This window comes from Astatotilapia calliptera, chromosome 15 (genome assembly GCF_900246225.1).
Source record: "Astatotilapia calliptera chromosome 15, fAstCal1.2, whole genome shotgun sequence".
Taxonomy (NCBI): Eukaryota; Metazoa; Chordata; class Actinopteri; order Cichliformes; family Cichlidae; genus Astatotilapia; species Astatotilapia calliptera.
Window position 1 is genome coordinate 37564448 of NC_039316.1, and position 23206 is coordinate 37587653.

Below are 23206 nucleotides of genomic sequence, written 5' to 3' on the forward strand. Positions count from 1 at the left end.
TTGAATTTCTTCTGCAGAATGGAGTGCATTCATTTGTGGATCCTTTTGAATCGCAAGCTTCATAGATTTTTTTTTTCTTTTTTGCCACAGAAGCCAAGATCAGACTCAACAGTTTGTGACGGATTCAAATTTTAATGTGAACATGTATACAAAAGGAGTGTTGCAGGCCTCGGATAAAAATGTATGATCACGTTAACGCTTTTTGTGAAAAACAGACAGTCACAAACACATAGGAATGTAGACTGAAGGGCACAAGATCAGAGGTGTGCAGAAATAATCGTTGAATCAGTGAAGTAAAGTACGAGTGCACTTCAAACACTCCGCACATAGATATTACTTTGTTGTTGACGCTTCATAAAAGTTCAAATTAAAAGAAATAAAACTCACTTAAATAAGAGTACCATTTGATAAATACCAGGTTCCTTAACTCCACCCAAAAAAGCCAAAGACACACCTAATTTAAATTTTTGCTGATTTCCACTTCAAGGTTTTCTCATTGTTCTCGTTGAAGTTTTGAGGTCTCATTCTAACTACTTGACACATCAGGACATAATAGTGAGCGCTGAATTTGAAGTTTGATCTTGGAGGATAAATTAAGGTCCAAAACACAATTTAAAAAAACAAAACGACACTGAAACCGTGTGCTCGAACACTATAAGCTGCTCGGTCTCTTGGTCACAGCTCATGATGTGAAGAAGCAGTTAAAATAAAATCTAATTTTCTTTACCTTGAATTTCAGATCAGCCAAATTTAAATCAGGTTTTTGCCTTTTAAGGGCAGAGTGACAGAATTGTTTTGATATCTCACTCACAGTTTTTCTCTCGTTCATGTACAAATACCACTGACTGGATTTCCCTTTCTGTAACACTGTTACCTCTTAAACAGTGTACATTCAACACAAACAGATTACTGCTGTACTGTCTTGAATTGTCCAGTCTGATCTAGGCTTTAGATGTACCTTGCTTATATACTGCTCTCTCTCTCTATATATATTTTCCATTATTGTATTGTTGCAGTTCAGAATTAGAAGCCACTCACTTGCAATGCATATGGAATTCTTTTTTTTTTTTTTTAAGTTTTAGTGAAATGTGAAATGTTTTATCGGCTATTGACATCTCAGTTTAATGGACTGAATAATGCTTATTAGCACAAGTGCATTCAGAGTGCCTTGTTTGAATGCGCTCATGATGGCTAATTTATAGCAGACTCATATGGACACAAAAACATCTATTCAGATTGCACACGCTCTTATGGAACATAAAATTAAATACATTTTTCCACAGTGAGTGCACGAGAGGTATATTCATGCATTTTGCTCCAACAATTTACAGTGATTACCTGCTCCCTTGGTCTGCAATGAACTTATTTGTGCATGGCTTCATCTTTTTAAAAGTGAAAATAATGATAAAAATGTTACATGGAGACTTTTGCATTGTATTTTTCCCACAAAATTGAAATTGGATCTTTATTATATTAAAACCTGCTTTAATTGAATAACACGATGTAATCAATTACACTGCTCAAAAACCCCCCACTTAAATCACACATAGAAAAGCTTTTTTGATATAAAATGTGTAATTCATAAACCCTTTGCAGGCAAGGTTCAAAATTATACCACCAATCAAAGTTTAAAATTGAAATTAGAGGCTGCTTCAACTGGTGTCATAGTGTGGCTCTGGGTGAGATAGCAGACGGTGACCTGGCAGATCTCCTTCTAGACCTGGATCATTTCATCAGTGACATCCGAGACAGTCTGGGTGCTCCCAGAGGTTCTCAGTTGGATTCAGGTCTGGGGAAATGAAGGCCAGTCAATGGCATCGATGCCTCTGTCCAGGAATTACCTATACACTAGAAGAACCCACAGCAACAGCATAAGGTCTGACAGTGGGTCTGAGGATTTCATCCTGGTACCTAACAGTGATCAGCTGTTTAGCATGTGGAGGTCTGTGCAGCTGTCCAAGGAAATGCCTCCCCAGTCCATCACTGACCCACTGCTAAGCACTCATGCTCAGTGCTACTGCAGGCAGCATAACACTGACCAAGGCATCTCCAGATTCTTTCACGTCTGTCACTTGTACTCAGTGTGAAGCTGCTCTCAGAACACGCCAATTCTGATGTTCACTGGTGAATGCCAATCAAGCTGCACTGTGCTAAAGGCCACACCAAAGGACGTCAGCCCCTAGTCCCGTCTTCATGGCGTGTGACCGTTTGGTATTCGTATTAATAGCCTACTGGGGTCATTTTGTAGGGCTGGGATTGGGGAGGCCCTGTCCAGTTCTCATAACATACGCTCCTACAGGAACCTGAATGTGCTGCATGGAGCGTCTCGTGATAACAGTGTTGACAAGGACGCTAGCAAAAAGCAAAAGCAGAGAAACGTGGTGCAGGAAGGACATGGAGAGTAATGGTCTGTGGCCACCACCTGCTAAACTGTTGTCATGTTGTTGCCTCTCCGGTGTGCCTGTTGTAGCTTTCATTGCACCAAAGCAGGTGAAATGGATTGCTCCCTAAATTTTACCTTTTTTTGAGCAGTGTATTTGTACAACTTTCCACTTAGAAAAAGGAAATAATCAATCTTGATTGAGTTTTGGTGGTGAGTGGATTTAAGGGAATGAAAAGTCACACTCTAGAAAGTATCGTGTGATCTGTCCAACTGTAAGACAGGGTTTCAGTTTCTTTGAGAGACAAAAATGTGACTTTTACTTTATGCAAATTTTTACCATATTTCTAACTAAAGAGAGATTTTTCTGAAATGGTTAGAGTCGTGGATATAAAACTGAACGTATGTTAATAACAATTTTCTCACTTGCCAATGAAAAAAAAAATCCACCCACCACTTTGCTACAAAACTACTTTGACAATTAGTCATGACGCCAAATGTGACCACACAGTTTTTGGTGCTCTAATCTAACCCTTTTTCTGAGACAGGACTTTGACGTCTGTGTGTCATCTTTCTCACAACTTTCCTGTTTCTAATAGGTGTACCCGTCTTGTTCCATGTCTCATAACGTGTTTCTGCATATGTAATCGTGGCGATGACACTTAATTCATATTAATCTGTTTTTTTCCCTTGCACCCCTTTCATTCTCTCTTCCAACGCTTAAAATAGAAGTGGAGCAAAAAGGTAAATAACAGACACGACCCAAACCCTAGCTCCTTGTTTTGTGGCATCTAGTTGTCAGTTACCTATTTTCCGATGGTGGCCTCTAGAAACCCATTGCAGACGTTATCGTCAGAACCTCCGCACCCCCCAACTGTAACGTTAGCAGCCAGTGTAGTGCTACAAGGGAAGTAAAGCTGGCCATATAAAGACGGTACACAAGCAGCCAAAAGATGTAAATGGGGGAATATTGGCTGCAGTCCATAGGGGCATCCTCTTCTCATTCTCCCTGGGTGCTTTGCTACTCAGCAGAATCTCATATTGCTTGGCTTCTAAACCCTTTTCCATAGCATGCCATGGTAACAGTGTTTCCTGGCCTTCTTTTCAAGCTTTTGCTATCAACTGTCCCTTTTCTCTTCAAGATCCCTACCCTTCTCACTGTTTTCCCCATTATTCTCACCAGACCACTTGCTGCTCTTTTCTCCGTTGATTCTTATGGTAAATGGTAAATGGCCTGCATTTGTATAGCGCTTTTCTAGTCCATAGGACCCCAAAGCGCTTTACACTACATTCAGTCATTCACCCATTCACACACTGGCGATAGCAAGCTACATTGTAGCCACAGCTGCCCTGGGGCGCACTGACAGAGGGGAGGCTGCCGGACACAGGCGCCACCGGGCCCTCTGACCACCACCAGTGCCTCCTTTACCTCAGACAACAACCAAAAACACCTCAAGAGACCCTTTCAAAGAAAAGAAACCAAACATTTTTTATTACTTTTCAATTTGAATGATTGTGATATTTGCACCACTTCGTAATGACGAGCCTCTCAGGTATATACCATTAGAATAGGTGGTGTAACTGAGACATCAGAGTATACACATTTTGCAGACTCCGTTGACTCCTGCTCTGTCATAACCTCTCCCGTCTGTTGCCAAGTGACTTTAGTTGGCTGCATACTTTTATTTACAGGACCAATTGTTATGTTAAGTTTTGTTTCTGTTATGTTTTCCCCTCATTTGTGTTTTACTCAACAGTTAATGTCTATGAGGCCAGTCTTCTTTTCGTTTCCGACTACTACATATTTAAACATTATGCTTAATAACTTTTCTATTTCTTTGTATTTTTTCTTTCTATGCACAAAACGTCCTCATATTGGCTATAGATGTTAGTTGTGTTTTGGCCACTCGTTGATATGTGTTTGTCCCCACTCTTATTGGACAACCTGTAAAACAAAATGAAGAAATTAGCTATTAAATCGGCTATTTAAGCGTGTATATATATATGTATATGCTTTTCACATTTTAACCTTTCTGCTTCTCATTCTACTCTTTCTCCATTGCTAGTTTTTCTTTGTCCTGGGACTCTGAAAGCTGTCGGTGAACCTTCCTTTATATTTGAAGCGGAGCAGCAAGCTGGAGCCTGGTGCAAAGACCCACTGCAAGCCGGCGACAAAATCTACTTCATGCCTTGGACTCCGTACCGAACAGACACTCTAATCGAGTACTCCTCCTTGGATGACTTTCAAAATGCCCGTCAAACCATCACCTACAAGCTGCCGCACCGGGTGGATGGGACTGGATTTGTGGTCTACGACGGGGCGGTGTTTTTCAACAAGGAGCGTACCCGAAACATCGTGAAGTTTGACCTGCGGACTCGAATCAAAAGCGGTGAGGCGATCATCAACAACGCCAACTACCACGACACGTCGCCCTACAAGTGGGGAGGAAAAACAGACATTGACCTGGCGGTGGATGAGAACGGGCTGTGGGTGATTTATGCCACAGAGCAGAACAATGGTATGATGGTGATCAGCCAGCTGAACCCCTACACGCTACGATTTGAAGCTACCTGGGAAACGACCTATGACAAGCGCTCAGCCTCCAATGCCTTCATGGTCTGTGGAGTACTCTATGTGGTCCGCTCCACCTACGAAGACAATGAAAGTGAAGTCAGCAAGAGCCTGATTGATTATATTTACAATACCAAACAGAACCGTGGGGAATACGTTGATATCCACTTTCCCAACCAGTACCAGTACATTGCAGCTGTGGATTATAATCCGCGAGATAACCAGCTCTATGTGTGGAATAACTTTTACATCCTGAGGTACAACTTGGAGTTTGGCCTGCCTGATCCGGCACATGGTAAGAAACCGTCGCCCCGATCATTTCTCCTGCAGACAATAGTGTTAAATTGCATTGCTGAGATTGTGATTTTAGTTCCTGTCAAGTGCACTTTTATATTCCTCTGCTATCCCCATCTATGTATCAAGTGTCACAGCTGACTGATTTTTAATTTAGAATCTAATATGTGCTAGATATGTTATGGGAAGCTTTGGAGTGTAGGAAAGCATTGAAGTGAGCGGGGCTCTGTGGTAAACAACACCTCGAAGCCAGTTACCATATCATAAGGGATCAGTATCATGGGGATTTGGGAGGTTTACCATCCGGGCGTTCCCTGAGTCCCTGGTGCTAAGGCTCCAGGGACCCCTGCTAGCATATTCCTTTTTTTTTTTTTTGAGAGTGAGTAAGACAGGAAGAGAGAGAGATACTCTCACCTCTGGAAACATACATGTCTGGACAGGTGCAAAGTCTGGCCTGGGGCAAGGTTAGATAATTCCCCCAGTGATGCTGAAACTTGAAATCTCTGTTGGCCATTAAAAAGTGAAAAAAAGCGAGAGAACCCCCCCACTTCATTTTACAGTCTCTAGCTGAAGTGTAAGGATTCAAGGTTCTCCTTAAGACAGAAAGAGATGCAGACAAAAAAGAGACGGATCAATCATCCAGGGTCACATCGGCAGCATGTGTTTTTAATTTAGCTGTCAAGAGCTGAGCGGAGACCAGCCAAGGCTTGCAATCGTCCTTACGCTGAGAATATAATAACGGTAATTATCTTAATCCCTCCACACCCAGAATCCTAAGTCCACGTAATGCTCAGCATAGTTAATGATGAGCCACAGAGGTCAAGCAACTTTTTCACAGATTATCCAAGAGCTTAATATTTATTAATGCGTTGGCTCGTCCACTTTGGTATTGATAGGGCACGGCCTAGGGCTGCTAGACTGGGTTCAGCAAGTGGAACAGCATCAGCCTAGGCAATGCAAACCAGGTCTGAGGTAAAATGCACAGGGTTCACTGGCCAAATAAAATTAAAAAATGATCTTTATAACTTGCGTGAAGTTCTTCCACTAAATACTTTATCAATATATCGAGTTTTACCTACAAATTTTGAACAATTGAGGCGTATTCTGCAGTCAGAATCCGTTACCTTATTTTAGTCATGCCTGAACATACATTCACGTACTCATTTGAAGAAATCAAAAATAAGCTGGTTTTGGGCCATTCCCTTAAATTTCCCGACAGTCACTGTAAAAGCGGTCGTGTTATTTTTTTCTCCTAACAAATGAGAATCAATTAGTGCATTATGTGTTTATAACCAGCAAACTGACTATGAAGCAGTCAGCATTGTCTTTCCAGATTAACTGATATGGCTTCCCGTATTAAGCTGTTTATACACACACTGCATGCTCAATCAACTTTTTCATTTGTTAAATGGACACTGATCACCGATAGCAAAATAAGAGGCTTTAAAAGGATCTGCCCTGATATAAGAATACACTCCAGTTGTCTGTGTGTCTTAAATCACACTGTGCTAGCTTGTTTATTCACACAGATACCTCTCAAGCATCAAAAAGAGCCCACTTCACTTCCTGTCTAGTACGTTAAGAAATATACAGTCTCTGACATCCTGCATTTCCTTCTCCTTAGGGTTTCCTTATTCTCTCATCTTTATTTTAATGTCTACAAGGACTCAGTTCTCTCCCCTTGACAAATGAGACATGAGCCTGGCCCTGTTGCTGACTAATGTATGTTGAGTTGCAGTCGATGAGAGCAAGGGAGAATGGTCCAGGATGATCATCAAGATGTCAATAAACTTGTCCTCCCACATGGCTGATGTTGACACATAAATGATGGCAATTTTTTCTGGCTGTCACAGGACGCCCTCTCTTTGATATCTTTATGCTCGTTTCAGTGGCTGCATCACTGGCCCCTGAAACAAGCCATCAGAATGCTTTTGTGGTGTTAAAAGTTGAACCTATACGTTTTTAGCAGCAGCGACAAAGAAAAAAGAAGGAAACTAAAAGAACATTCTCATGCACTAAAGCCTAGACTACATGCACACGCACAAAGGTGTGTTTGTGTATGAGTGTAGCAGTAACTGGCCCAAACTTGCAAAATTCTGCTGCTGAATGATGAGTTTGGCCCATTATCAGTCAGACAAACATCCAGTAGTTACTTACCGTGTAACAAGAGGATTTAAGCAGCAAAGTAATAGTTTCTTACTTTTTCTATTTGTTGAATCACCATATGGTGCACAGTGTTTTAGCCCTAAGAATCCAACATGCAAAATAGTTCCACGCTTTCAGTATTTATAGGGCTGTGTTAAACTTTTGACTAATATCTGCAGGTCGTTCTACTTTTAAAGGGAATCTCAGAGAATGAATAGAAGCTGATGGAATTGGTAGGGGCAAGACCAAAACTTTACTTTTACTGCACTTTCTGCTCTATTGCCATTTCTCAATGCACAAACAACTCAGTCACTTGATTTGATCCGTCATGGAACGCTAAGCATCAAAGTGATGCTGAGGCTTTATGCGACAGACATTTGGGTTCTTGTCAAGTCCAATAGCATTGCTCGTGTAGAGACAAGATCATCTCTTGTAGGATTATGTGGGAGTGGATGGGCTCCGATTCAACAATCAGCTCCACTGGAAGTGGACGCTATATGGGTCAGCAAGTCCCTCTTGTGGCTTTGACCAACGTCAATATAATAAAGTGGTTTTGCTCCTTGCATGTTTCCCTTCTTGCATATAGCAGCCAATGCAAAAGGCACATTCCTTTGTTGCATTTTTTAAGTGAGATGATTACATGGATTTGAATGAGGTATTCCCAAAGAGAACTCATTATGCACCCATTTCTGTGGAGAATGTATTCATGCCAAGCTCTGATATGTGGCCTCAAACCACCGCGTAAGCATCTCCAAAGCCTTTTATACCCAAAGTGGGTAAAAACAAGCTGTGACATTTCCAGGATGGGACACAGGTGAGCCTTGGAAATCTTTTATTTTATCCCGCACTGCAAAATACTACTGTATAAAAGCCCCCAGTGCTGCAGTTAACACCCACGCAAATCAAAACCGCCTCTTTAATTGTTCAAATGTCAATACATTTGCATACAGTTTCAATCTTTGCGCTGCACAGTCAAATTACAACATTCGCAAGTAGGGATCGTAAGAAAGAAAATGACCCAATTTGTCTAAAATTATAAGGTACGGCTCACCGACGCGAGTTGCCAATTAGCTTACAAAAGTCTGCATGTGGTCAAAACAATGCCCTGTAGTTGGTGTGTTATGAAAGTGCTTTACAGTGCAAAAATGTTCAGCTGTTAACAGATGCTTGTGACTCATATGCATTAGCATCACCCTAGAGAGCTTACCTCTTATAGTCTGATAAATATACAGCTCTCTAATAAGCACCACTATGATTCATTTCTGTCTTCTGTGGTGCTTACATGGAGGTCAACTTGTGCGTGGCAACATTTAGAGAGAAAACAAGGAAGGGGGGTAAAAAGATGGACACTGTCAACATCATCATTAAGCTTTCGCAGCCATCTAAGCTGCTCCGCTAAAATGTATAGAGCATGGATGTTTATGTGTCCTCGAGTTTGAATTTGTTCTTTATTATTTTTTAAGGTGTTGCGATTGTCGAGTAGCCGGCTTGGATAAGGAGGTGCCACTTCCCAGGCTCATTAAAAGGGATGCTACTTTTAGCTAGTTACAACATATGCAGTCCTGACAGTTTCGTTTAGTACGACACTGAAAAACATCTCGAAGCAGCCACACCCTTAAAAAATGTATAAATTAGCCACAATGATCAAAACCATCTTTTTTTTATTCTTTGTTTAGCCAGGCTGTGCAGTTTTGAAAATGTGTGTGAGCTATTTCTGGTCAGGTGGTAAGAACTTTGTGTCTGCTCACTGTGGTGCAGGATCACGGTTCAGGATGGGTTAAAAACATGTTTGCCTTGACAACAATCAAGTGTGGACACAGCGGTGTGGATGGGGAGGGTATCGATGTGGAAAATCACCCTTTCTGTTTTTGTCTTCATGTTTTCTTTTCTGTCCGTTTCAGTCACATGGTTTCTCGCCGTCGTTGTTTCTGTTGCATTCAGTTGTGCTGCTTTACTCTTTCTTTTATTTCTTTATTTCTGAGTTGCAGACACTCATTGTCTCGGTTGGTGCCTGATGCCATCGGACCAAACCCACTCTAACTCTGACAACCAAATCCACATATCTCTCCTAAAGCATGTTTTACCCTTTTCACGTCCGTGAATATACGATAGTCACCTTTGGTCACAGCGATGCCAATTTTGTCATCAGTGAAACCGAAGCTACACGCTGCCATGGCGTGCCTTCAAATTTGTCGTCACAGGCTTGCCTGTGTAGATTTACAAGCACGCGTCGTCCCAGAAGACCGTTTTAATAAGAACAACTACTCATCCATGGTGTCCACAGCTGTCCGTCGGCGCCTCCGCAAGCAAGTGCAATCACGGTGTAACATTAAGCACCGATCACATCAGTGCCTCGTTTCTGCTTTGCCCTCCAGCTGATCCAAACTAGCAATTTTTTTTCTTTTAAGTCCTCCTTCTCTGTGAATGTACACGAGCTGCGACTTAGATCCACATGTTTGCATTTTGCAAGCATGTCGTCACCCATAGGCATCTGTTTGACTTCTCTGCTGAAGTCGGGCTAAAGCCTAAGTCAGACTGCTCAAATAATGCCTAGTGAGAGCAGTGCACACTAAATGAGTGGATTTGAGCAAATCCTTAGCTCTGCCTCATGGGGAACTGCACACACACAACAGGGCAAAGATGGCCATCATAACATGAGCACGCGGCTCACACACTGCTGGCTGTCATTAAGAAGTCATTTCCACTGTTTTGTTTTTTTTAAGGATCAATATTTTCATTATAAAAAAAAAAAGTAAAATCCAATATTTCCCATCTGTTCGTAGTTGGATTTTCTACTGATAAATTCTTGGTAAGTAACTATTCGCCTCTGTCAAGGTGACTCTAATTCTGACCGCACAAGCCCGGCCAGCCAAGGCTCAACCAAATGAAACACCTCACTGCAGCAAGTCTGTATAAAAATCCCCCCACAGCGAGCTGACCTCTTGGCAGGCCTGCTTCTTGGTCGGAACAGGTAAATTCAGCAAGTTTCATATTTTGTTGAGCGGCTTAAATACGTCCCTAAATCTCATATTTTTCTGCCCAGGTGCATGATATTTCCAATTTTGTCAGCTAAATGTCTCCATTGTTGCTTTTAGAATGCAAAACTCTCTAATATCTGTCCGCCTGCTTCAGCTCTTTATTCCTCCCCCGTATCTTTTTAAACACAATTTAGTTATTCTGTCTACATCATAACACCGCTGTTCTCCTTTTTGGTTATGATATAGGAGTGAATTTAACTAGGCTGATGAAAAAGGGAAATTCCACAATGGGGATTTGGACTATTATTCACAGCGTCTCAGATATTACTTTTGTGGGATAATAACGAACCATCCAGTATCTGGTGGCAATAAAGGCTATTACACATCAGGTTAGGAGGTCACCTGTTTCCTCTGAAATATGATCACGATCTTTGCTGTTACTCCAGCACTGAGCACTGGCCACTGGATAAAGAATACCATTTCAGAGCTTATCCCACAGTCCCGACCTGCTAGTTGGAACTTCACTTGGAATGCAGCCTTACAAGCTGATGTTACGTTAGTATAAACAACATGGCCAAATAATCTCCACTGACAGCACACAAGATGTGGGCAATAGCAAACCCGGGGTTATGATTTAGAATGTCACAAAGAGTTGTTTTACATAAAGGGGAGGAGGGGTGATTATAGTTACACTGAGTCCTATAGCCAAGGGGATCCACAGTCTCTTGTTTGATTACAGTCTGACTGTGAAACAAGGCGTATTAAAAGAATTATTACTCAGACATCACAATGGTCCCCCATCACTCCCTGACACACGCCTTTGAGGAGATTTATTTCACACAGGCGTGATTATTGTGTCTATGGGAGTCTGTGTTTCTCTAATCTGCGGGTTTGCATGGATTTCTGCGTTTTGCAGCTCCCGTGCTCACACATGCACACGCAGCCGCTTGGGTGTGCATCTCCGTGCGCTCGTGCACGTGCATGTGACTGCCCCAAAATAGATACCCTCTCCTGTGCACAGCGTTGCATATCAGTCTGCCTGGCACACTTTGAGTTAACGCTTGAAATTTGAGGCACGTACGGTTCAGAAAGCTGCAAGGAAAAAAAAAAAGAAAACAGGCGGCAGTCTGGCAGCTGCTAAGTCTGTTCTCCATACATTTTGTGTGTGAGAGTGTATATGAATGTGTAAATGTGTATATGTATGTCTCTGCTTCCTTCAAAGTGTGTGTGTGTGTGTGTGTGTGTTGCCTCCAGTGCTGCTGTGTGAAACAGAAACACTGGAGACAACAGAAAATAACATAATCCAACTATTAGGTTCCCTAAGACATAGATGTGTACTGTACACACCTCACAAGGACATGACTCATGGGAAATTATATGAATTTTCACTCGCCTTTCTTAATATTTACTGCTGATACACAAGCAATCATACGCTGTGTTCCCTCCACAGCTACAAACGCGGCGTAGAGTGAAAGATGTGTAATCCAATTTCCTTTGTGTATTATTGTTATTATTGGTAGATATCAAAATGCATCACAAACATATTATAAATCATCACGCTGTTTCGTACTCAAGAACAGCTCCATTTCCATATGAACTTCGATGCAAGGCGGGACCCGGAGACAACGAGCGCCGTGCGCGCTGGAAACAGGGACGCATCAGCAGTATTAGCACAGAGAATTATTTACAGTTTTTCTCACACTTCAGCGCCTTATTTCAATTAGCCTGCGCTCAGTGTCGAGCGGCTCTAAAGCCGATGGGTTGTTCGTTGGTCCCCTTCCCAAAAGCCTATCACGGGTCGCTATTGATGGCAGAAACAGGCCTGGATCTGTTTTGTGGTTTCATGGGCTCGTTAACTTTTTCCCCTTTCATGGGCGTGTGATTACCACAAGCCTTTCACTGTAGCACAAAAAGGTTGTTTTTTTCCCTCTCTCAAAAATGGTACAGTAGGTACAAGCGGTACAGTAAATCTCTTAAGCAGCTTCACTTCCCATCATGTGATTATTCCATGACAAAGCAGGGGATAGAGGAGGTGATAAGTGACATCCAATAATTATTTTAGCTTTTAATGTGGCAAATTAGCTGAAACGAATGCTAAACCACTTTCCCTTCCCTCACAAGATAAACAGCACCTGATAATGTGTATGAAACATTACCCTGATGAACAACCATGCGGTGCCTACTGAAAGTGAAGCCATTAAACATAATATAAAAGACACACACGCTGTCGGTTTTCATTTGTCACCTCGCCGTGAATACCGAGTCCTGGTAAAGTCTCATCTGGCCTCTGTGTGTGTGTGTGTGTGTGTGTGTGTGTGTGTGTGTGTTGCGTCCATGCATATGCTTTGCACTGGCTCAAAACTTGACATGCTCCTCTCCTCGATTTCCCATCTTATTGTCTGTCATCAATCCGAGGCCTGTAACCCCTGTGGTAATAACCGAACCACCGAGATACATTCAAGTGCAACAATGTGTGGGTGTTGAATCTCACAAAGAGGTTATGAATAAGTCTGCCCTGACTAGTGGCAGTGCTTTGGAGAATATCACTCTGTGCACTCCCACTGTATGACAGCTAATTGAAGCTTCCCCTTGGGCTAAGTGCAGCACAGACATAATAATCAAGGATCCTGTCCTGGATTCGATATATAGCCCGAACGTGGGATTTGCTTCTTTTGTCATAATCAAAGGAACGTCGCACAGGGAAAGTTCAGGAGTGTCAAGGCATGTGTTGCCACAATGGAAAACAGAACTATTTGCTTAATGTTATGAATCTGAAAAGGTCTGGAAAGGCCTGCTGCAGCACCGCCAACAGATCGATAGCCATCCCTCACTCGGCTCTGCTTGCTCTGCTTATAAAAACCATCCACTTAGACATCTCTGTGAAGAAGTGACTACCTGAGAAGAGTGTCCATTTTAATGCCTTTGGGTTAATTCCTCCTAGCGTTCATTGGATTAAATTAAACCAGTCTATGGCATAACGGTAATGAGATTATTGTGTTTCTGGTAGGATTACGGGATGACAAGCTACGTACACGGGAGCAGCAGTGGTCAGAGGGGCTGCATTGTTTATGCACGGATCTCTGTGGGAAGTGTAGCCTACATCCACATTAGCCTCGTTTTCACACTGGAAAGCGGATTAGTTTGCATCATAAACATGACATGAAACCTCCAAACTGGATTAATTGAGCCATTTTAAATAATGCGTTTTCTTCCCAGTACTGCTCATTAACGAAGCTCTGATGGCGTCCAATCAGAGCAGCAAGAGTTTTATTGGGGGTTTTTTCGTAGCTAACTGATTCTTTGGTTTTTTTCAATCCACCCCGCAGCCCTTTCCGTAAGCCACAGGGTCGTCCCTCTCAAACGGAAACCCCTCAGTTCAAGCTCAATATCAACAAGAGTCCAACATTAATTATATTCCCAGCTTTGCTGTTGACAGCAGGCACCATCAGAGAATAAAAAGATTGCGGTCGTTTTAACTAGCGCGTAAACCCCAACATCACAGCAATTTTTTTTTGTTTTTGCATGTAGTCCTGTTGAATGAGAGTATAGACAAGATACAGTTGTTAGTTGACATGCAAAAGGAATGTGCTTGGATTACAGCAGATGCCTCTTTGATTTATTGGCTGTAGTGGTGAGCCCTTTATCTCGAATCACGCTGCCGAACAGCAATTCATTTTCATTTCATTTCTGTCTGGATCCTAAACCTCCCACCCACAGAGACTGGGATTTTTAGCCTTATCATCTTTCATACTTTGGAAATGAGAAACCCATAAAGGGGCCCCACAGTTTCTTGGGAGCCTTGTGGAAGTTTGCCAAGCAACTCTGACCCAGACATTTATGAAGAAACAACGATAATCATTTTAACACTGCGTTGACACACATTCGTTTCCTTTAGACCGAGCCGCAGCATTGATTGCCACAGCTTGTAAAGTCAACCAGGAATCTGCAAAGCTTGCTTTCACGTCTCTGATTCTTCTCAGTGAGTCTTAAAAAAGAGAAAGAAAGAAAAAAAAGGGCTATAGCAATAAAAGGATATTGGTGCAGAATAGAGACAAACATTTCTCCCAGCCAGCTAAATGCTGGTGCTGAAAGGACACTAAGCACAGGTTGTCTCTCAACTGCTGTGACAGGCTGTGCAGCCAAGAATTTCACTGTGTTGAGTAAAAGGATACAGGTAGGGGAGAAGGGACAAGAGAAGGGGGGATGCTGAGGTGAAGCCAGCCGACCAGCCAGCCAAATCTGCCTTCAGCTCAGTGTCAAAACAGCCAGTCAGCTGTGTACACCTTCATGTCACCTGCTTGTGCGTGTGTGTGTGTTTGTGTGTATGCCGTCCTATAGCCTCCCTCAACAGGAGGGAGCACAGAGAGTCATCTCCTCTGGTCAATAGAGCCTAATTCTCCACAGGTGGCAGCCAGCCTCAAAGACGATTCCCTTCAGCTCCACTGTGCTGAAGCTTCTGATCCACACGATGGGGCCTTTGGTGATGGAAGAATTGGTGTGTGTGTGTGTGTGTGTGTGTGTGTGTGTGTGTGTGTGTGTGTGTGTGTGTGAGGGTTGAGTCAGATAAGAGGCGATAGATATGGAACCAGGGGTTCACCAGAACGCCGAAAATGTCTTCTTATTGACCCCACTCTTATTGAATTTTCCCATCGTCGCCCTCTGTTTCTCCGCTTCTCTTGCCTCACCCCTTCCACCTCAGATTATCTCCTCGTTCTCACTTTCTGCCTCGTCTCTACCTTCACCTGTTATTTCACAAGGTGTTGCAGCACCGACAGCAACTGTGCTCAACCCCGGCAGTGTAACAGCACCTCTTCGCATTTTCTGCATGCTCTATAGGCAGCCTAATGGAGGAAATCAAAGTACTCAAATGCGATTAGATCGCATAACGTTCAGAGCTCCTTTTGATTGATTCGGCTTTTTTCTGTTAAATTCAACCAACAAATATGTTTTTTCCGAGGTGGTTGTTCTGCTTTCTTTTTGCACTTGCAGATTTATATCAAATAGTCAGTGTTTATCAACATTTCATCTATAAAGCTCCCTTATGTTCAACTTTTATGAAATGTAATTACAGCGTTACTCTCACTCCTCCGGTGTATCACATGAAAAATGTCTTCATAGTTTTTCCTTAGTGGCTCATGTTAAATGTAAGGACTGCACTATTTTTCTCCTTTCCTGGGACTGAAACATATTGTTTTTGCCCGGGGCATTGGAAGAGTTACTGCACACCTGTTTTATCAGAGTATGAGTTGTAGGGAGAAACAACTGTAAAATGAATGTTCTGGCACCATGGCTGCACATACAGGTTCCGTGTTGCTCTAGTGAAATTTAATCAGCCATGCCACAAAATCTTCCAGGCAAGAATGATTGCCAGGCAGGAGGATGTTACTGTAATTATTGTCTTGTTCGCTTCAGACTGAGTGCCTTGGATAAGCCATAGTCAACGGGAAAGCAAATACGCTTGTTGCACAAAGCACTTAGTGGCAATTTACACAACAGGGTACTTGGATGTATAAGCATTACAGCGTCGAACGTGTTGAGGAAAAAAATGGGAATGTTGCTTACAGGGGGCGCCGTTAAGGTTTAGTTGTACATGAAGACTTCTGCCCACCAGAAGGTCAAGCTTTGAAAAGCTGCCAGGTTGAATATTCTTAGCAAATCCTCGGTATTATGTGTTTTGCACAACAGGGGTGCCACACTAATGAGCTGACCTCACACAGCAACCGCAGGTCAACTTACCATTTGGTTATTATTTTTATTCACAGCACTGCATCGTGTTTTCGGAGGCTGAGAAACACTAAATGTATCCCAGTGAGATCCAGACTCGTCGTGTTCTCCCCCAACCCCATCCAACCCAGCGCAGATCACACAGCGGCGCTCCACCCAAATATTGACTTCTGTTTTTTCTCTCCCGTTGCACAGCACCGCCGTTTTCAGAAGTCACCACGACTCCGCCTACAAAAACGACAACCACCACAACAACAACCACGGTGCACTGGGGTGTGGACAACAATACCACCACAACAGGGTACAAGGAGCGCAGCAGGGGAGCGCCCAGGCCACGTCCTGTAATCCCACAGACTCCTTCCCCTCCGCCCCTGGAGTCTTTCCCTTTACCTGAACGCTTCTGCAAGGCAATTGAGAAAAGAGACATAATGTGGCCTCAGACCCAGAGGGGCATGCTTGTTGAGCGACCTTGTCCCAAGGGAACACGAGGTAAACAGGGCCGTCTTTCCTTCTCTCTCTCTCATCTCAGGGCCGACTGCTCGCTGCGTTCAATATGACCCGACAGCTCTCGAGAGAACATCCCCGTGTTTGTTAGATATTTCTTTTTTCTCTAATTATAAAAGATTTAACTTAAAGGAATCAGCAGTGGCTGTTAGCGTAAGCAGTCTCTGACTGACTGAGGCTCAGCTGTTTGTTTGTTCCTCATTTGATTGTATATGAACTCATGTCACTTTGTAGCAATAACAGGCTAACAAAATTAGTTTTCTGTACATTGTCTCGATAGACAAAGTGGGGAAAACTAAGAAGAAACATCTGCTCAGGCTTATGTTGTCATGTGCACAAAAATGTTTTGGATTCATATATGTTCTACATATAAATACTCAATTTGCATGATTGTGTTGCTTGTGTGCAATTTCTTCCTTTGATCTCTGTTTCTGCCTTTGTTGTTCAGCGAGCAGCCTCATAAAAAATATGTATTTGATTTGAGTTGATTCAACTTGACTGTTCTCTTCTTGTTTGTTTTCTTGGTTTTTTTCTGTCAGGCACAGCATCTTATTTATGTGTCCTTTCCACCGGGGACTGGCACCCAAAGGGCCCTGATCTCAGCAACTGCACCTCCCACTGGGTCAACCAAGTAGCCCAGAAGGTTTGTATGAGCTCTGCCTCGCTGTTTTCCATCTAAGTGTTTTTCTTAAAATAAGGAGTAGACAAAAATAATGTGTTCCTGTAAAGGACGTCAATTGCAAAAGTAAACTATTCACTGGAAAAAAAATATAAACATGGAAGCAAATCTGGGTCAGAATCACTCGAAAGCAGGATGACAAAAAGGGCTGATGTGTCCTATATTTTTGGTTTTATAGAAGATGACTACAAAAAAAGAAAAAAGTGAAATATCGGAGTTAAAACGATCCAAATTTTGTGTTAACAAAATAAAATGACACAAACTGCATTATACAGAGGGACAGTAGGAAAGGCACCATGAAGCTGCAGTGTGTATAATTGTGTATTTACATTTTAGTGATTTTGATTTTACACTTTGGTTAGTGGTGTAGTGGTTAACACCTTCACCCAGTTTGAAACTGGGAGGTCAGAAGCTGGCCCATAAATAGGACGGTTGTATTAGGAAGAGCATCCGACATGTAATCTGTTCCAAATCCACCACGTGGACTCGTTTGCTTTGGCACCCGACTCGGAAATAAGGGACAAAAGTACCTGACATTGTGCCCTTTGATTAAAAGCCTTTTACCTTCTGTATAATCTGCACCATAGTCTTATTTTGCAAACCACTCTTTGTAGACTTTTTTTCTTTTGCCTTAGCACACAATAAAAAAAGAAAAAACTGCCACTATAGCAGCTTCTGCTGTGTGAAGAAAACATTAAACCCTCTTTTCATAACCAATATTTCAAGGACTCATTCAAGTGTGATTTTTATGTTAGAAACAGAGCCGCAAAGAGCCCTCCAAGTCTGTCTTTTCGTATTCTCATTCGCATTACTCACTCTCTCCCCATGCAGATCCGCAGCGGTGAAAACGCGGCTAACTTGGCCAATGAATTAGCCAAGCACACCAAAGGACCCATCTTTGCCGGGGACGTCAGCTCCTCAGTGCGCCTGATGGAGCAGCTGGTGGACATCCTGGATGCGCAGCTGCAGGAGCTCAGACCCAGCGAGAAGGATTCTGCAGGACGGAGCTTCAACAAGGTAACCAGATCCTCCACATATTAGCAGGGTATTAAAAAATATTACCTCAAGTTTCTCCCCAGTTCCCTCTTACTGAATGACTCTGCATAACTTACATCGCTTTTATGCTTTACTGATAACTTAATACTTCTTTAATACAATAGCTGCGTTTTATTAGATTTTTTTTCACCAGATTACGTCAGCAGTCTGCTTTTCTGTGCTTTTCACTTCAAGTTCAGCCGAGCTGGGAAACAAACAGAAAAGCAGTTCTGATTTTTGAGCAGATGTGTATTCAGTGTCATGAGTGTGATCCACCGGTGCCATTTGAGACTGGTCGTTTTATCAGTTGGTTTTTCCATCCAGCGCTCACCCCTTTATTATTTCTACCAATTCTTTACTCAAGCTCGTGAACTTGTGCAAATTACATGTCTCTATTTTGTATCTGTTCTTTTCCTTCTCAAACAAAAAAAGCTCCAAAAGCGAGAAAGGACATGCAGGGCATACATGAAGGTACTGAAGCAAAGCTTCTGCCCACTCTGCTTGCAGCTGCTGTCCCCTCTATTCCTGTACTACCGTACTGTATATGCCCTAGCCCAAGTTCAGCAGCATGCACCCTCTCCACTGTCGTGTACACCCTCCTCCCTGTGCTTCCTGCTTTTTTGAGTAATTGCTTCACACAAAAACACAGTTGTATTCAAAGTGCTTCCTAAGTCAAAGAGAAGTCATCTCCAGTTACTTAGGTGGCTTCTTTTTGTAACTGTGTACGTGTCTTCTTTTTTTTCTCTCCTGTATGCATTGACAGCTATGGTGTATTTTGTTGTTTCTTCCGTTTGTCCCTGTTATTATTTTCTGTGTTTCCTCAAGACTGCACGCCTACATGAATAACAGCACAACTCAAGCAGACATCCTCTTCTTACATCCCCCTCATTATTCATTTGATGAAGGATTTGCTGCTTTGTAGTGATGTATCAAAACTCTTTCTACGGATCGTTTCCTGACCATTCACAGCCTGCAAAGGGAAAATCCACAAGGGCGCAGGTTTGAGGTCATTAAATGAATGCGTTTCATAAATTAAAGGTACAAATCTATAGCTCGAGCTGGTTAATAGGGTTAGTGCAGGTCAAACGCTTTTTTTTTTCTTTCCCTTTCTTCCCCAAATGCTTTCACAGCGTTGGGTTCGCACATCAAAGTATTTTGGCTGTATATATATCCCCCCACCATCAGGGACATCAGTGTCCTCCACCTGCCACCAAAGTCACCCCCCTCAATCCATCTCTCCTTCGGGAGGGTGTTAAAATGGATCAAGCTAATTAGCCAGTCAACGGCCGTGCGCTCGTAAAGGAGGCAGGGAAACTGGAAAAAAGCAAAAAGCACATACGTAGTCATATCGCCGCCGCCGCCGCGTCGCATCATCGTTTCGCTTTTTAAAGTCAAAACATTTCGATTTGACTTCCGAGAGGTTATGTCGATGTAAATTACAGCAGCATGAGAGAGGATCAGGGACAGGGATTGTTGAGTCATCAGTATCTGACATCTGACGCAACTTCACATTAGCCCCCCCCCCACACACACCCCACCCTCTCCTCCAGCCGTCGCCAGCATTGATTACCTGATTAGACGCATTGATTTTATTATTTCCTGAAGAAAACCCTGCATCATTTATGCCCAATTTATCCTCCGTGTTTCCTGAGCTTTTAGATGGCAAAAAAGATGTAAGGGAAAAAAAAACAAGGTTTGCATTCACGGGACAAACAACAGTTTAGCAAACTGCACACTTTTGGTTGACTTTTCGAGTGCCTTTGCAGGGCGGCTTAATTACTTGTTCTACAGTAAAGTGTTTGAAGAAAAGGAAAGTTGCTGCCCACTGAACTTTCCAATTAGAGAGCTTTAATTGAGATCAGCCACGGAGACTTTGGCTTTCACCAGGCCGTCTCTTAATATCCTGTTATCAGACAGACGTGATAGGCTCAGTGCACTGTGACCCAGAGCATCGACGCAACATCCTTGGAAAAGAGGCCGAGCATCGCTGAAGCGCCTCGTCTCCTCCGCTCTTTTAGCAGTTCTTCTTTCATTAACATCACATTAAAAACATTTTTTATTGTTTTTATTTTGAAATGTGTTGCAAATATATGTTTACATTACATATACACCTGAGAAACAGACGTCCTTTCAGCTTCCTCACTTTTGTCCATTTCACTCCTAACGACGTGACACTCCAGCACAGCGTTTCACTAACTCACATCAGCGTCTGCATGTCACAGCTCATCCACAGAAAATGTCACTTGTTTCCAGACACTCAAGAACCTTTGTTTTCTGTGGATTTGTTTCGGTTATCTGCTTTAATACAGGCCATCGTGGACACGGTGGATAACCTTCTGCGACCAGAGGCGCTCAAATCCTGGCAGGACATGAACAGCACCGAGCAAACTCACGCAGCCACCATGTTACTGGATACTTTGGAGGAAGGGGCCTTCGTCCTCGCCGACAACCTCATGGAACCGGCTATTGTCAAAGTCCCAGCAGATAATATAAGTGAGTAAAGCCGAGTTTGCGGTAAGCAAATGACAAGCGTCCGTGATTGATGTGCGCCTCGGCTAATTTGATTACGCTCAGTTCATTGAAAGAGTAACTCCTGTGATAGCAACACAAGGCCGCCTCATAAAAAAGGACTTTGTTTTCATAATAAGGGTTTAAACCTCGGGGGAAGTGAAAAACAAGGCGTATTAGGTTTAACAAGTCGCTTACTGACAAAGTGATGAATATCAGACAATTAAATAGACTGGATTCTCTGATTGCGCACGCTTACTTTATAAATGTGTGCGTCTAGACCTTGTAACTCTATACACTAATGTGAACATTAGCCTGCTGTGCAGGCAGAAAAAAGGACATTGTTTATCCAAAGCTCCTCTTCCTTCGCTCATTTTCTTCAGCTGATAGACCGAACGAGAGAGTCCTTTGGTTTCTCTCAGCACCGTTTTATTCATATTAGTGGGAGCACCACTGGGATGAAACGATCACTGTGTGAGTGACGCTTTTATTGCGTGGCGCACTGTCACTAACATTTAGAAATGTTTAAACAGCTCGTGTAGAAATGTCAGGAAGAAATCGTCTTCCCTTCTGCTTTTTTTCTTTTTTGTCTCTTCTGAATTGACCGATTTTCGTTTTTTTTGTTGTCGTTCTCTAACTCATCCCCTGCCTCTCTGCTCTTGGCAGTCCTGGAAGTGTATGTTCTCAGCACGGATGGCCAGGTCCAGGATTTCAAATTTCCACAGATCGGCAAAAGCGGCATCTCAATCCAGCTCTCAGCCAATACTGTTAAGCTCAACAGTCGGAATGGTGAGTTAAAAAAGCAACGATAGCGAGAGGAGCTCGGTCAAAGTTAACTCTGGTAACTCAGAGACAAACAAAAGTGATTCTTTAGCGTAGGAGAAACTGTGAAATGGATTCATTTTCAAGAGACTGAGTGCAGTTTATCTCAAAAACTCCAAAGCTCTGCGATTTTAAACCTACAAATAAGGCCATTTGTAGCAAATATATCTCACTTCTCTCATCCATGCAGATAATTGCTTGAATAATTTAAATTCAGCTACATTGAAAAAGATGCAGTCAGTTTTAGAGCTTTCTCGTCCTCTGGTCTTCTGCATATTTTGTCTTCACTTCTTTTAGGCCCCTGTTGTTTTAATTGCGTCGCTCTTTCCCTAATCTGGTGTTTCTTTAAATCTTTCGCTCCGCAGGAGTTGCCAAACTGGTTTTCATGCTCTACAAAAACCTGAGCCAGTTCCTCAGCACAGAAAACGCCACCATCAAGATGGACAATGACGCCTACGCCCGCAACGTCTCGGTAGCCGTCAACTCGGACATCATCGCCGCCTCAATCAACAAAGAGTCTAGCCGCGTGTTCATTAATGACCCCGTGATTTTTACCCTGGAGCACATTGATGTAAGTCCGCCTGCAGGAACAAATGGACGGGCCATATTAAAAACACCAGGAGGGAAGATCTAGAGTAGACGGAGATGTGCAATTTGAATTGTAAATGTCTGGCTAGGTCAGTCGGCAGTTTATTTAAGTCATTGAACATCAAATTAAAGGAGTCTTTAGAACCTAAGTGAATTCTTAATGAAAACTAATTCTTTAATCAACATTGGGATATAAATGATACCCATTTTCTTTTATAGTGAGGGAAATTAACTCCTAGATTAGCCCTACAATCTAGGATGAAATTACTGGAGCACCAATTATCTTTCGTCTTTTAAAGTTGTCACTAGAGTTCCCAGAGGGCCGCGCGTGACTCCATTCTTTATCAGAGAAATTGTGCAATTCCAAAGACATGCCGTCAAACAATTATGCTTCTCTGTTATTAAGGCCTCGTATACGCGACCATGCTTCGGTTGATTTGGCAAGCATGTGCCAAATGAGATACAACATATGAATTGCTTCATAAGAGCTGTGAAGTGAAAAATCCTCATCCATATCAGTGCAGAAAAATACTTTCTGTGAGTGGGGGGTAAATGGCCTCTGTGTTCTACATGTGCTTCAATTTCAGGAAGTCAATTATTTGGACACTTAACCATATCTCTTGTTATCTGCAGATGGAGCACTACTTCAACTCCAATTGCTCCTTCTGGAATTACTCTGAGAGAAGCATGATGGGCTACTGGTCCACCCAAGGCTGCAAACTCCTGGACTCCAATAAAACACACACCACCTGCTCATGCAGCCATCTCACCAACTTTGCCATCCTCATGGCACACCGTGAAACCTCGGTATGTCCAGTCTTCTTTCGTGCCCACCCGTAGCATTGGAGGATTTTTGATTAAATCAAGATCAGACCCTTAACATTTTAGTTTCTAGGCTTGAATATTAAAGCAGCTAAAGATTGCAGCTATCACGGTGCGGTTTAATGAGTCGATCTGTGCGTACTGGGTTGTTTTTG

The 23206-nt window shown here is 42.7% G+C and overlaps 1 protein-coding gene across 32 annotated transcripts in view; it reads left to right on the plus strand.

Annotated features, from left to right (window-relative positions):
* The window catches only part of adgrl2a (adhesion G protein-coupled receptor L2a), a 91789-nt gene that overhangs the window by 50813 nt on the left and 17770 nt on the right, over positions 1–23206 (plus strand). For 22 of the 32 annotated variants that reach the window (XM_026194674.1, XM_026194677.1, XM_026194670.1 and 19 more), the window contains 10 exons: positions 3110–3124; positions 4447–5247; positions 16289–16582; positions 17137–17240; positions 18108–18293; positions 18744–18782; positions 20621–20804; positions 21486–21608; positions 22007–22212; positions 22863–23036. In XM_026194674.1, coding sequence (XP_026050459.1) covers positions 3110–3124; positions 4447–5247; positions 16289–16582; positions 17137–17240; positions 18108–18293; positions 18744–18782; positions 20621–20804; positions 21486–21608; positions 22007–22212; positions 22863–23036 — 2126 coding nt within the window. The remainder of the gene's footprint in view (positions 1–3109; positions 3125–4446; positions 5248–16288; positions 16583–17136; positions 17241–18107; positions 18294–18743; positions 18783–20620; positions 20805–21485; positions 21609–22006; positions 22213–22862; positions 23037–23206) is intronic. The other 10 variants (XM_026194656.1, XM_026194661.1, XM_026194685.1 and 7 more) reach the window with 3 other exon arrangements.